This window comes from Anguilla rostrata, chromosome 14 (genome assembly GCF_018555375.3).
Source record: "Anguilla rostrata isolate EN2019 chromosome 14, ASM1855537v3, whole genome shotgun sequence".
Taxonomy (NCBI): domain Eukaryota; kingdom Metazoa; phylum Chordata; class Actinopteri; order Anguilliformes; family Anguillidae; genus Anguilla; species Anguilla rostrata.
The window spans coordinates 27244909-27259324 of record NC_057946.1 but is presented as its reverse complement, the minus strand read 5'-3'; the positions used below and the strand labels follow the sequence as shown (position 1 = coordinate 27259324).

The 14416-nt window shown below is 41.7% G+C and overlaps 1 protein-coding gene across 2 annotated transcripts in view; it reads right to left on the bottom strand.

Moving 5' to 3' along the window:
• Positions 1-14416, bottom strand: part of LOC135239711 (PALM2-AKAP2 fusion protein) — a 117928-nt gene that overhangs the window by 84847 nt on the left and 18665 nt on the right. For both annotated transcript variants that reach the window (XM_064308582.1, XM_064308583.1), the window contains exon 3: positions 12665-12710. In XM_064308582.1, the coding sequence (XP_064164652.1) occupies positions 12665-12710 (46 nt within the window). The remainder of the gene's footprint in view (positions 1-12664; positions 12711-14416) is intronic.

The window sequence follows — 14416 nt, the reverse complement described above, 5'->3', positions numbered from 1 at the left end:
TGAATTGTTGCAGACGGTGATATCTGACCATACTAATATAATGTATTTAAATCGAGCTGAGAAAAGAATGAAGTAAAACATTGTTCTCAGGAGCCGACCAGCTTGTTTATATACTGACTGAGGAGCTGCAGCGACTATGACGGAGGATTCATCACGGATGACTAAACCATGAGAAAATGCTTTATGGAAAGAGACACATTACTCCGTGACCAGTGTATTTGAAGGAACTACTGCCTGTGTATCCATTTCTTGCCAAGTATGCTGGCACATGCCGGCTCACGGATTAAAATAAACACTGGACGGGGACCCAATGCAAATGTTAAGCATGCAACGCACATTCTCCACCAATGAACACACAGACTCTGACTAAAAAAGACCCAGTTCGAGAACCATTTCACAAGCATGAAGTGTAAGGTTTAAATTGAGATTTTATCTTTTACTAATGATACTGTTAGCCAAACACCATTCCAATAGGGTCTTTTGTTTAACACCACTGTAAGTCCAAACTTACGGTAACAGCATTTCCTACAGTAAGCACGGGACACAATATTACTGTAAGTGCTGAAGAGGTGGGCGTAAGGCCTGCATTCAATTAATATTTGTTCTTAACTTTGTGTGCTAGCAAGTGTTACACTTCTCCTTCACACCCTCAGTTTGCTGCACTTGCCAACCTCCGAAGCCGCTGGTAAGAACTCATTAGTGCGTGTGAAGCCATCAATATTACACAGAAAGTAGGACAATCCTCCATTTTGAAGGAATCAGTATGTCGGTAGGAAACATTTGGATTGCTGAAAACTGCACGCCAAGTTAGAATAGCTAGACTTTAAAGGTAGAGCGAAAGCTTTATGAAACTAATTTTGAATACAGGTTTTTACTAAATTAAAAATACAAGAAATATTAAAACAAGTTTTTAATATCAAATGCAATACTTTTTTGTGACCAGTGAACTCTTAATGTTGCAAAAATAACAAATGAAGCAACAGTAGCTCAATATCCCTATTAAAAGTACTGGCTGGATCAAGAGTGGCCTCATCTTCACACTTCTTATCATAGGATATTGAAGAGGAGCTCTGTAAAGGTCATAGGTCACCATGTTGGAATGCATTGGCTGGGAGAAGACCAGCGGTACTGAGCATGCTAAATAAGTCAGGCAACAACACCGTAGGGCGGCATTAAATTCTTCCAGAGCTTCCTTCCATGTGGCTGCAGCTGTGTGTTAGCGACAGTTCCACAACTATCTTTTCCTCAGTGCGTCAACAAACTGACATCACCCTGTCCCAGTGACTGCTGCAACCAATAGCCCTTCATCTTCTTCTAAATCAAAATGGAAGGAAACAGTCAGGCTTAGGCCAAAAATTAGGCTAACCAAAATCAACTGTTTGGAACATCACTAAGAATAAAGAGAGCACTGGTGAGCTCAATAATTACAAAGGGCCTGGTAGGCCAAGGAAGACCTCTACACTTGATGACAGAAGAATTCTCACCATAATGAAGAACCCGTCCAAGAGATCAGAAACACTCTTCATGAGGCAGGTGTAGATAGTTTTCAAGGCTAAAAAAAAAAAAAGTCTTGACTAGCCAAGTCACTGACCCAAACTGAACCCAACTGAACATGCATTTCATATGCTAAAGAGAAAACTGAACACAACTAGCGCCCACAACAAGCAGGAACTTCAGATGGCTGCAGTATAGGCCTGGTAGAACATCACCACAGAAGACATTCAGCACCTGGTGGGTCATAAACTTCATGCAGTTATTGCATGCAAAGAATATGTGACAAAGCACTAACTACTTTCTACTTTCTTACATGACTACTTTCATTTACATAACATAAATATGTCCCAAACATTTTAAGGGGGTCTATGTAAAAACATGTTATAATTTCTACATGGTGAAAACAAAGTTTATAGAAATACCATTAAATAAATCTGAAAATGTGCACACACTCAACCACATGTGAATCGTTTGATTGCAAATCTAAAATTGTCGAGTGCAGAGCCAAATCAAGAAAAAAAATATGTCTTTGTCCCGAACACTATCGAGCTCGTTGTGTACATAATTACAGGGTGACAACGCATTTAAACAGCCGCCCCGTGATTACGGAAGTTATGGAATATTTTTAGATAATTGCAAATCGCATTTCGTTATTCTAGTAACTCAATTACAAGTATCCAGATTAAGCCAGGGGGGCTGGAGAATGAACTTCAGAGAACTGAGAATCTTAAAACGAAACAGCGCGCTTATGAACCCAGATGCCGGGCAACGGCTGAGTGAGATAAAACTAATTAACCGCATAGTGCGACAAATCGAGAAAAAGGGAGAGGGAAACAAAGCCAGCGTACCCTCCGAAGCAAAAGCAAACCGCTTTTTCGCACGTTTCTCCGTCAACAGACCGCCATCTGCGCACATGCAGCTGTGCACTGACTTCACGCTCAACACAGTCATATAACGTGGCCCATGGCGACTTCAGTCTTACCATCTGCTCTGGGGCTCGTTTGGGCCACAGCACACTGACTTACTGCATTCGTAGAGGGTCCCACGGCATAAGCACCGTTCTTCCATATTTCTCGATTAGGAACGTCCATAAAACGCCGAGGTATTCCTGCTCACATCGAGGCCATGCTCATATTTGATTTCACATTAACACGTTCCAGTTAGGGTTGACACTCAAAGAACCATAGCCGTAGGGTATATAATAAATGATTTACAAATATGAAATCATAGGGACCTACATAAAATTCGATAAATAAAGAAATATCAACTACACACTACAACAAGGTTTTATTAAAAAACTATTTCAGTATGGTGGATCAATTTTGCTCGAAAGGACATTCTTATCCTTTGACTGAGCCAAAAAACAGTAAAATCAATCGCCTGTATTTTCACTAATAATGGCTGAACAAAATCAATAGCATTCTCATAATTCTTCTTCCATATGGGCTATGTTGACAGCTCTCTACACTTTCCCACTCACAAAATATATCTGCACTACTCTATAAGTCAATGATGCGGCCTGCTTCCATTGCTTTATATGGAGATGGTGTACAAACGTGAGGTTCAAATACCTTCCGTATGGTGAAACAAACATGATAATTCAGTCAAAGAATGAAGAAGGCAAATGCATGTATCACCATTCAATATGCCTAAGAGCACGCATGTATATATACATTTACCATACCCCCCTAAGATCCAGCAATTCATTTCATGTCCCCTGTAGGGTCTTAATCTCAAAAACCATATATTCTACTTTGGTGAAGTACACACTACAAGAGACCTTCAATAAAATTAAAATAAATCACATTTTTGAAGGTATTTTCACTGCCACAAAAAAATAGCTAAATGCATAAACTTCTTTTCTGTATGCTTTCAGGAGCCTACACAATCGCTTTATTTCAGAACTCTCACCTTAAAGTTTCAGGTGAAAAAATGGGCCGAGCACCCAAAATAATCATGTTAAGTAGTAACTTGAGACTAAGAGCTCTACACTGATGCCAGACATTCCTTTTGACTTTATGGTCTACTCAGCCACTGCAGTAATGTGATCTAAAACACGTGGGATACAGTAATAATTACCACTCTGTAGTAGCATTATTTCATTACAGGCATTTAGCAGATGCTCTTATCCAGAGCGACTTACACAGCTTTTTACATAGCATTTACATTGCATTCATTTACACAGCTGGATATATACTGAAGCAATGCAGGTTAAGTACCTTGCTCAAGGGTACAAGGGCAGTATCCCACCTGGGAATCGATCCAATGCTCTTCAGGTTACACGACCAGCTCCATACCCTGCTACTTATTAGCAGTGCTGTATGTATTTAAACTTATTCATGACAATTCAATCAACTGTTATCAAACAAATACGCAAATCAGTCCTACTGAGGGAAGAAATAAACAGTATGACCTTAGTAATAAAATATATTTAAAAATGTATAAATTCAAGTAATTCTAGGAAAGTAGTTCAGGCAAGCTACACGGGCTTTAACAGGGATTCTAGTCTCTTGGGTGTCAGGGCTTCCTAAATTATTTTCCAGAAAGAGACTTGCAATAAATCCCAGTGTGCTAAAGTTTATTTGTCAATTGCATCTGCTTCCTTTGTTGCACCTGGGCTAAAAAGTACTGTCAGATGTACAGGCGCTCCTTGTGTTCTGTTACCACAGCGCCCATGATAATATGAGTTTCATCCAATATATATACACGACACTGAAAGCACTAATAGAAGAACATTAAGCTTGTCTCCAGATACATGAAAGCAAAAAGTGCACTGTATGAGGTGTCAGACTGTTTACTGGGCTCATATAAATGGGTCCATTTTCAAGTGAAACACTGCAATTGGGTTCTCTGCGTGAAACAACAATATGAACAACTCTTTCACAATAAAGAAGAGCTTCAGGAGCAGATGTGGACGTATCAATGACTACTGCCCACAGAAGATTTCACAAACAGAACTCCAGGGGCTAAACTGCAAAATTCAAACCACAATTTGCAAAACCAGGATGGCCAGGGTACAGTGTTTTAAGAAGTACCTTAAAAAGCATGCAGACTTTTGGAAGAAGGTCTTGTGGACAAATGCGACCAAGATTCACGTGTATCAGAATGACTGCAAGAGGAAAGTGTGCCTCATCAGTGAAAAAAAGGAACTGCACCTCATCAGTGAAACATGGTGATGGGGGTGTAATGGTTTTGGCATGAATGGCTGCTACAGGTACTGGCTCACTTGTCTTCATTGATGATGCAACAGCTGATAGCACCAGCAGAATGACTTCCGAAGTTGCGGGAAGCATTTTAACAGCTCAAGTTCAATTAAATACCACCAAACTCATTGGACAGCGCTTCATCCTTCAGCAAGACAATGATTCCAAACTGATTTTCAAAGCGAAACTGGATATTTCTTGACTGGCTAAGTCACTTGCCCAGTATGAATCCCATTGAACATGCATTTGTTATGCTGAAGAGAAAATGTACGGCAAGCACTTCTTGAAACAATCAGGAGCTGAAGATGACTGCAGTACAGGCCAGGCATCATCAGAGAAGATACTCCTATTGCATGCAAAGGACATATGTCAAAGTAGCAAACATGACTTTTTTAATATGTTTCTGGAAGGTATAAGGTAAATTGCTGTGTTCTTTACCCCACGAAAGCCATCAAGAATGTTTACCACATTAGTTATATCCACTGACGAGCACTTAGTGAAAATCAAAGTCTGAGAACTATTACGCACATGTGGCAAACATTTTCTTATGCCCCCCCCCCCCCAATCCCTCTTAGCGGCAAACAGAAAACAAAGACAAAGGCACAGCATTCATGAGAGCTGTGGCATTCTAGTCAGGCTCGTACGCAACTGTTTACTCTACGCTCCGGCGCTGAACCTTTTCAGAGCAGGTCAGAGCACACGGGCAGCGTTTAAAAATACTGTAGGCTCAAACTCGCTCACGCATTCCACCCGTGCCCTCTCTGAAAAGACGCGTTTAAATTACACCCCTAAAAAAATCAGCTGAGGGCTAACTGGTATGTCACGTAGTCTTACTCTATGTAAAGAGAAAAAAAAGAGAATAGTACAGGGAGGGCTTAGGCTAAGTGACTATCCCGGGATGTTTCCAGAAGAACACGAAACCCAGGAAAGGTTCTTTATGGAAATCAGGATTGTGTACTTGTACGGGCTCTTGATGTGGTCCTTGATTGTTATATGCCTGTCCTAAGGCTACATATTGAAATACTTGCTGACATGGTCTAGGTCACATTATATGTACATGTTAATAATCATTGTATTACAAACATCTGTAGTATAATGAATTTCATCCATTTGTCTCTGTTTTGCTCAAGACTATCTGCTTCAAAAATAAAGATGAACTAAACGCTTTGTAGAATGGCTTAAAACCATTTTTATTTGCATATATAGTTCATACATAAATGACACAAAACACACATTTAATAATATATTTCTGCATTTGAATAAATTCAGTATAGTATCAGCATAAAGTAATATAGTAGAATATAGTATAGCATTGAAAACCAGATAATGAAATGTATTAAGAATTACTGAAAGAGCTTAATTTTTAGTGTGCTTATTCATAGGTGAATGAAATGCATTCTGGCTAACGAGAGCTATCAGGCTGTTCAATTCAGCATAAATAGATAAGGTTTTCAAATTGAATACAACTGAGATAGAATCCAACATAAGGGAAGCGATACATAACAGATCAATTGGTATTTGTTATGAAAGCAGTAGCTATTAGCAACTACAGCCATGTCAAATACACTTCAATATTTAGTTAACAGCCAAAACAAACCAAAGAGCTCAGCTGGAATTAAATCAAGAATACTAAGTGGGTCCTTTGGTCCTTCTACTTGCCTTAGACAATTTTAAGCTCACAGCTCAAGTACTTAATAGTGTATCAGTATTCATTCAAAAAGATCTGGGTGGTTACTGACTATCTTGCTCACTACAGACTATTAACTATCGTTCATTAGGACAGCATAACATTTTTAGGGATAATACCAAAGATACTCATACAAAGCCCCAAAAAGTTTAATGTGTCCCAAGCTATATTTGGGACCGGAATTTCTTACGGTCAGCCAGTTATCCCATAAATCCCATTGAAATATATGGTGATCCATCATAGGCTGAGACATGAACATAAGCTGTAAGTAACTCCTTGGTGTTTCTATATAGCTTCTGCAGACATCCTAGAAGCAAAGAGTGTTCATTATAACAATGTATACTGTAATAGAGGCTTTAGTGATCAAAAATCAGTTGGGTTTTTAAGCATACACAAAAAGCTACTAAAAAGATGCTACTCAAAGTGATCGTTCTAGCATTATTTTCCCTACCTTAATTTTCAAAATGGCGCATTGCATTTTACCCAGACATACAATACAATAATTCTTTGCTATATTCTCTATGAGCACCCTCCTTTGGCCCTATGCTGTTTTGAAAACTACTGGATATTACAATTACTGTAAACATAACTGTTAACTCCGTACAGCACAGTGTTTAGCCAGCGGGATAAAGGATCCAAATAGAAATGAAAACATTCCAAGATCTGCTATCCAGTACAAACAGGAAGTCAGGTCAGATCACAAAGCGGACAGATGTACATCTGAGGCCTACTGAGACTACGCTCACAGAACCCAAGGACAAACACACACTGAAAGTCACTGCACTGGACCGCTGCCCCGACACGGACAAAAGAAAACGGGAATGCTCTGCTCAGCCCGTTTCATTTCATCTGCAATAAAAAATAGTGAAACCACCTCATATGCTGCGTTCCTTAGCCTAGCAGAATGTTGGCAGGAGGTAGCGGAGGATATTATTTTCCTCCGGCCTCTTATGGAGAGACTCATTTGTTTTACAGATTAACGAACGTCTGTCTAGCAAGCTTATTATTCCAAGTGAAACAATATTACAGTTGTCCATAACTTCCAACCTTTTTTTCTTTTGAACTGAGATCATTCGCATTCCACTAATGTTTTGGCTTAGCCTCTGAAATTACTCTGAGATTAACATCACCAACGAGAGATATTTGGGGATGAATATGCGGAATGGAAATATGGTGCTTCATAACTGTATCACCACAGTCATAATTATATCATCGCAGTCTTGGTTTATTAAGGGCATCTTATGCAAAAATGTGGATTTCTAGCAAGTAATTTATAAACTTTTACAGTTTTATGACGTAAAAAATGCAGTCTTCACTGCTGAGCAATTGCAGTGCAACTTTCACACAGCCGTATAAACACAAATTTGAAAATCGTTCCTCATAAATTAAGTTTAAGTTCAAACTGAGGTTATGCCTTTTGTAAATGATACAAGCTATCTTTCTCATCAGTACCTAGTGAGACTGCTAGCCAGACACCCTTTCCAGTATGTTCTTGTGTTAAACATCTGCAAGTGGGTGTAAGGCCTGCATTAAATTAACGTTTGTCCGTAAAATTGACTTTCAAATAAATTCAAGTGTTAGTTGGCAATTTGCCAACAATCTTTCAAATTCTGTAAGGCAAATACTGAACATATATTTGAAGAGAAAACTACCACTTGCATTTAACTGTGAGTTAAAGTTAAGTACAAGACAGACCTAGACTGATTACAGTAAGTAAAAAAAAAAAGAACATATTTCATGAGAAATACAGAAGGAATGACCAGACAGCCACTGCCTACACAACTGTCAGACTGTCTCAAGAGGTGACAGACACCGGACTCTCCTACCCACCCTATGCCTTCCCCCCGGCCACACCCCTCATAAGGCCACGCCCCAGCACACGCCCCAGCACAGACCGCCAAGACAGCTGCTGCTAAACTTAGCCACCCAGTAAACGACTCTGCCCTGGACTGAGACGAGCGAATGGGTGGGTGAACGGGAAGATGGAGGCTGAGAAATTGAACTCATCTGCGTAAACACTTGAGAGAGAGAGAGAGAGAGAGAGAGAGAGAGAGACAGAACTTCCCCACATCAACACCCTAGCGAGTCGTTTGGCACACATTTAACTTGATTTGAAATGTGGCTCCTTTTTATTGGATGACGTGAAAAGCCAGTTTGCAACTTTGCAGTTTGCTGACGGTCAGTTGGTAACAGACACTCAGAGGTTAACGGCTAAGTACGTGCAAGATGTCAAGGCTGCACAGATAGTTGGAAAGTAATGAAACAAATGAAATTTCAGCTTTAGGTAACACTGTAATATTAAACTGGCAATAAATACAAAGCAAATACACACGTAGTGTGCCACTGCAAACTTTATACTGTACCATCTAATCACATGAGGACAGTTTATTGTACACTTTCCATACACAAGGCCCATGCAGTGTTTAGGGTTTGGGTTAGAGGAAGCGTACGGTGTAATTTCATCTGATGATAGATTATATTACCCACAAATGAATATTCCGCTATGATTTTGCTACTAGGTGAAGACTGATGTGTCATTAAATGGGTATAATACCCACTTGTTCAAACTGTGACGCAGCTACGTTTACATTATGACCATTGAATGTCCTTTGATCCGTTACCTCGGTCATTAAAACCCCGCAGCTAATAGCTACAGCAATTTAATGTGACGGTACGCAGGCTCTCTGCTTAAGGATCGGTAAAATGCCAAAATGAACATGAACCTCACTTTGAAACAAAGTGCTCCAGCAGTAGTGACTGCAGAAGAGAGCGATGCTTCTCGTAATTTCTTACCATGATTTTAAGGCAACATAAATGCTCCCATTGTATGGCTTTCAAAGTTCAAATGAGTCCACGTACCTAGACCGACGAGACCGACTAAAATGATCATATTGTCATATCAACACAAGAGCAATTGAGCTGACAGGTGCTATTAATCCAGTGGCCCATCCATTTGGCAGTGTATGAGTGGACGCAATGTAAATGCTACGTAAAAAAAAATTGCGTAAATCGCTCTGGATTAGAAGCGTCTGCTAAACGCCTGTAATGGAATGGAACAATCAATTTGTTTATCCCTTAAGCTGGAACTGACGGCAGCGACGGCTGTCGTAAAAGCACAACCCCGAGACCGTTTTTTAAAAAGCCTAACCGCTCGTGAACAGGCTGGGCCTACTTCAAGGAAGCCACAGGTCTCGCTGCTCTGCAAAAGCCTGGGAGCAGTGGAGTTTAAGTACATGGTTGGGATAAAAACAGATGCTGGATGGCGGACGACACACACAACACAATCTCCTTCCCAGAAGTCGTGTGTGGCTAAGCTGGAGGGGCGACGAAAATCTGGTAAAAAAACATGGCGCTGATGATCGTCTGAACGACCCTCTCGCAGTCAACAGCACGACATCACCAGAGCTTTTTATGACCAAAATGACATGCTACACAGGTGACCCCAGCTCATTGGTCAATGGGGCTTTCAAACATGGCTGACATATCTGCCACACGATCATGGGGGCCTGCAACACTTGTTGTCTCTCATTCAGCAGCTACATGACAGAAATCCCCTATTCTGTGTCGCACAGGATATTAATTTTTAAATAATTTATGAAGAACTCCTCATGAAGGCTAGAAGAAGGACAGGGACATGGCTGCGTGCTGCGCAGGCATTATGGCTCTGTTTCATAGCCTGCTCTAAACATGTCCTGCATGTCCTTGTCTAGGACTGACCCACTCCCCCTGCCTGGGGCTTTTTTTTTTGCCTGTAGGTCAGGTCCGCTATGTGTCTTTACGACCGCTCCAGTTTAACAAGGTAACCGGGAGTGACTGAGCAGTGATTGATTATGCAGATAGACCACTCCTGCTCTCCAGCAAATTATGACATTAAACTAAATGGATGGCACCAGTGAATTAATGGAATTGAGGAAACATGCAAAATCCCTCCTAACTGCGCTACACGTGGGCATAGTTTATTTTTATAAAAACTACTAAAGACAACAGAAAAAGTTGAGGCTGGTACATTTTGTGATTTTTCATCATTATACTTGCTCACTGACAATAACTCTCCTACCATGCTTTACTATTGTTCATGCACGCATTTTATATTTTATAAGTGGGGTGACATGGATTATGACTTTGAGGATGCCAGTAAAATATGAAGTATAAAGAGAATTATTAAGAAATATTGCAAACGATAGGAAAACATGTTTATTGTAACTTGGGGAAAGGCTCAGCTCAGCAAAAGAAAAATAATTTTCTGTTATGAGTGCCCATGAACGTACTATATGTAGGCCTACTCTTGACAGAAATTCAGCAATATTGCTGAATGAAAAAGATAAATGTGTCAATACCAAGAAGCATCACTCTATGGGAAACTGCCTGTAATTAATAATAGCGTTTATTAAACCAGATGGGTTTGCTGATGCTGCCTCAGCACATTGCTTCTTGCAGCTGGAGTTCTGAACTCCAGGCTAAAGGACCTGCCAGCCAAACTGTGTCCCACTGGACTAGATTCAGTCAGTGTATCCCAAACTTTGACTTAAAAATATATTTATTTTTCGTTCATAAACACAGTGTGGCAAGTTATTTTAGCGTAACTATTTGTGACAAGAAAAAGTAACGTCTGAATTTAATTTTGAGGCGTTCACAAGCGGTGGTTGAATTGAACCGCAGAGCTATGGGCACTGCCAACAGTTCCACAAAGCAATCATAAACCGTCGTAAGGAACATTTAGCAGCTAGCCAAGCTATCAACTCCATCTTAGATGCCATGGGAAACAGTAGGTGTGCTCAAAACATTTAGTGAACCCGTTCTCTGTAACAAAGGAAAAATTAATCCATTCCAGCCTGTTGGAAACTTTTCCCTTCTCACATATGCTGAGTTGGTGCAGATGCATTCACAGCGCTTGTAACATATTTCATGCATATCCCCTTCAGTATAATATATACCGCACTTTTCGCTGCCGATGTTGAGAAAAGTACAGCATATACTTAAACAGTCGAGAATCACTTTCAGTGAGTCACCCGGACAAGTTGAAAATGAAGCGCTTCAAAAACAACTTTGAAACCGCGGACTTTCCTTGTCTGGTGTCCAAGGAAGACAATGAAAGCAAAACGCAGACGCCAGACTCAAACCAACCGTGCATTCATACCGCTAAATGTCGTAAAAAAACAATTAATTGCCCATTATTAAGCTGTGCTATTTTCTGAATATACGCCACTTTCCAGCTTTTAAATGGAATGTATGGGCTTGCAGACATGTTTTATGTAGACCTCATGTTAATGATACATCGTGCATTCATTTGCTGGCTGATTCATTGCAATTTCTCCTCTCTTAAATTAATAAGTAGAGAAAAATGTTAAAGGGTAGGTAGTACTCCCTCTCCCCTTAACAGCAAAAATAGTTGTGTGAGTGTTGACTGTTGAGCCTACCTGTCGTATATCTGTCAGCACCAACGCATACTGTTCAGCACAGTAAACCCTTAACACCATGTGGCACAGGAGCATAGCTACATTCAGTTCATTTGTAGAAACTAATGACTTTCATCTGTTCTGGCCTCCAAGCAGACACCCCTTACACTTCAATTATTTATGCCTGGCCGTAAGACCATTAAGAGCAGCGTTCCACGCCTACACTTAACCTCTGACATTACGGTCGTCATTTTAAACTCATTACCGCGTCCGGAAGCCTTAACCTTAACTACAAAAAATGGCAGCGGAGTGTACTTTTAGCAGTTCTGCAGGGCGGCGTGGAATCAAGACCGGGGGACATTTACGCACATTTACGTCTCCCTCCCTTCCATGTCCACGGACGCTGGCCCCGCGGACCTTCATCTGAGTCAAATATACCTCGGAATCGCAGCCATGCACCGACGCGGCCAAAATAGTTTCCCATCTGTTGCGCCGCGCTTGTGCGCGGCTGTTGCTCCCGCTGGCACCGTTCAGCCTCACTCACAACTGCTGCTCTCCACATCTCCACAAAGAAACACTCAAAGTTCTGCTCTTAGACATCCAGACCTGATTTTAACCCATATCTGCTAATACTCACTCCTAACCCAGTCACCTAACCTGAGGTACAAAGACATAGAGCCTCTGGGGATCTTTGATCTTTAATCTTGAGATAATGCATCTTCACTGGAATAAAGCCTCAGAGAGGACAACACAGTCTACTTAATGAAGGTCAATCCCAGTCAAATTAAACAGCAGCATCACACACACACACACACACACAATAAAAAAGACTTCAAAAGAAAGGGAAGTGGGCAAAGAAGGGAGAGGAAAAAAGGGAGACTTACTGCGAGAGCTTGGAGCCTCTCTTTGTGAAGTTCGGCCTCAGCCATCCTGGAAAGACAAGGGCAGAGAGGTGAGCGGGAGCGTGTGGCGCGTTGGGTGGCAGTCCCCCGGTGCGTGGGTGCGGACGGGCCGACGTTGAGAGAGAGAGGGAGAGAGGGAGGGAGGGAGCCGCGCGCTGCGACGCTAGGTCCTTGCGCGGTAATCCGGTCGGTGTGTGAAGCGCCGCGTGCTGAGGGCAGCCTTTTCCTCGCTCGCTGGCCGTCCGCCTGCTCTCTGCCTGTAAGACGACTGCTGCCCACATTCCCTCTCTCTCTCTCCCCCTCTCTCTCTCTCTCTCTCACTCTCCCCCCCTCACCCTCCCTCCTTCTTCCTTCCCTCCCACCCTCTCTCCCTCCCTCCCTCCCTCCCTCCCTCAGTCTCAGTCACTGGCCATGTATGTGCAGTGAGAAAGCAGAAGCCGAGTCGGAGGATAGCCGGCCACTGTTTTTTTTCCCGCTGGCGGCTGGCGGCCCTGGAGACAGACGAGGCGCGGGAGTTAGCGACGAGCTAGCGGGAGCCGCGGCTGCCAGGGTCGTGAACGCGGCGCGGGAGGGGAGGACGACGCCGCCGTGAGACGCACCTTTAATGAGACCCTGCCGCGCGTCTGCCGCTGAGAGAGAAAAAAATCTGGGACGGGCTTCTCCCATTGGACAATGCAGGTGAACTGTGAATATGTGCTGTCTTTGTTTAATATTTGATTGCCAATCCTGTACTATCAATCTATTTATCATCAGTTTTCTATGAACTGCTCTAGTTTGTGGGATCTCAATCCCTCTGTAAAATTACCTTTAAATTATGAATGGCAAAGCTTATATGGTGTTATGCAGTAATAAGGAATATTGTGCGCTGTTATGCCTTAAACAAACAAAAATAAAACACACTGAGCTATCAATCAAAAGTGCTGAGTCTTGTGGAACTGAATATTTAAATGTTTTATTCTGGATGAAATTAAACTATGCTATTTACGCAACTGTACCAGCAAATACTTGTTTTTCGTTTTCATGCAGTGTCATTTTCGTTTTAAACCAAACAAATAAATTAAGCTGTGAAATATCACTAATATCACCCTATGGTGTGCTGCCATTGTAACTTTGCACTAGCTAATAGCTTAAGATGTATTCACATCATTTCCATGCTAAAGCCTACACATCCCACACTGCAATGAATCTGCAACATCAGGAGTGAATGTCCTTTGTGATGAAGGTCAAAGTCGAGGTTTCCAACATGTCAAACCGTGACCTCCCCCCCACTGACAGATATGGTACATTCCCCACCGAGGGCCACCAACTGAGCTAACTGAGCCAGGCAACTCCACTTTTAATTTCTCATTAATTGGTCATGGGGGTGAAGGGAGAGAGGGCACAGGAGGAAGAGGAGGGTACAAACCTCGTCACCTCTATTTTCTCCTCTCAAGTGCCTGGATTCAAAAACTCCTTATATGGTGATATAAGTCTGCGTGAGCAGCGAGGCGGTCTGGAGTTCTCTGCGCTAAAAAAGCTCTCGGGAATGCATAAAAATGCATTGGATAAGACTATAGCATAACATTATGTCCAACAGCAGACATACAATGCGAGGATTGTGTGCCTCTGCTATATTTAGTAAGGGGAGAGTGAGTGAAAACAGCATGCTTTGTTTACCCTTAATTCTCAAGCCTGTTTTAATTTCCTGCCTTGTAGTTAGTTTAAACATTTGGCGGTATTTAGGAGTAAGTGATT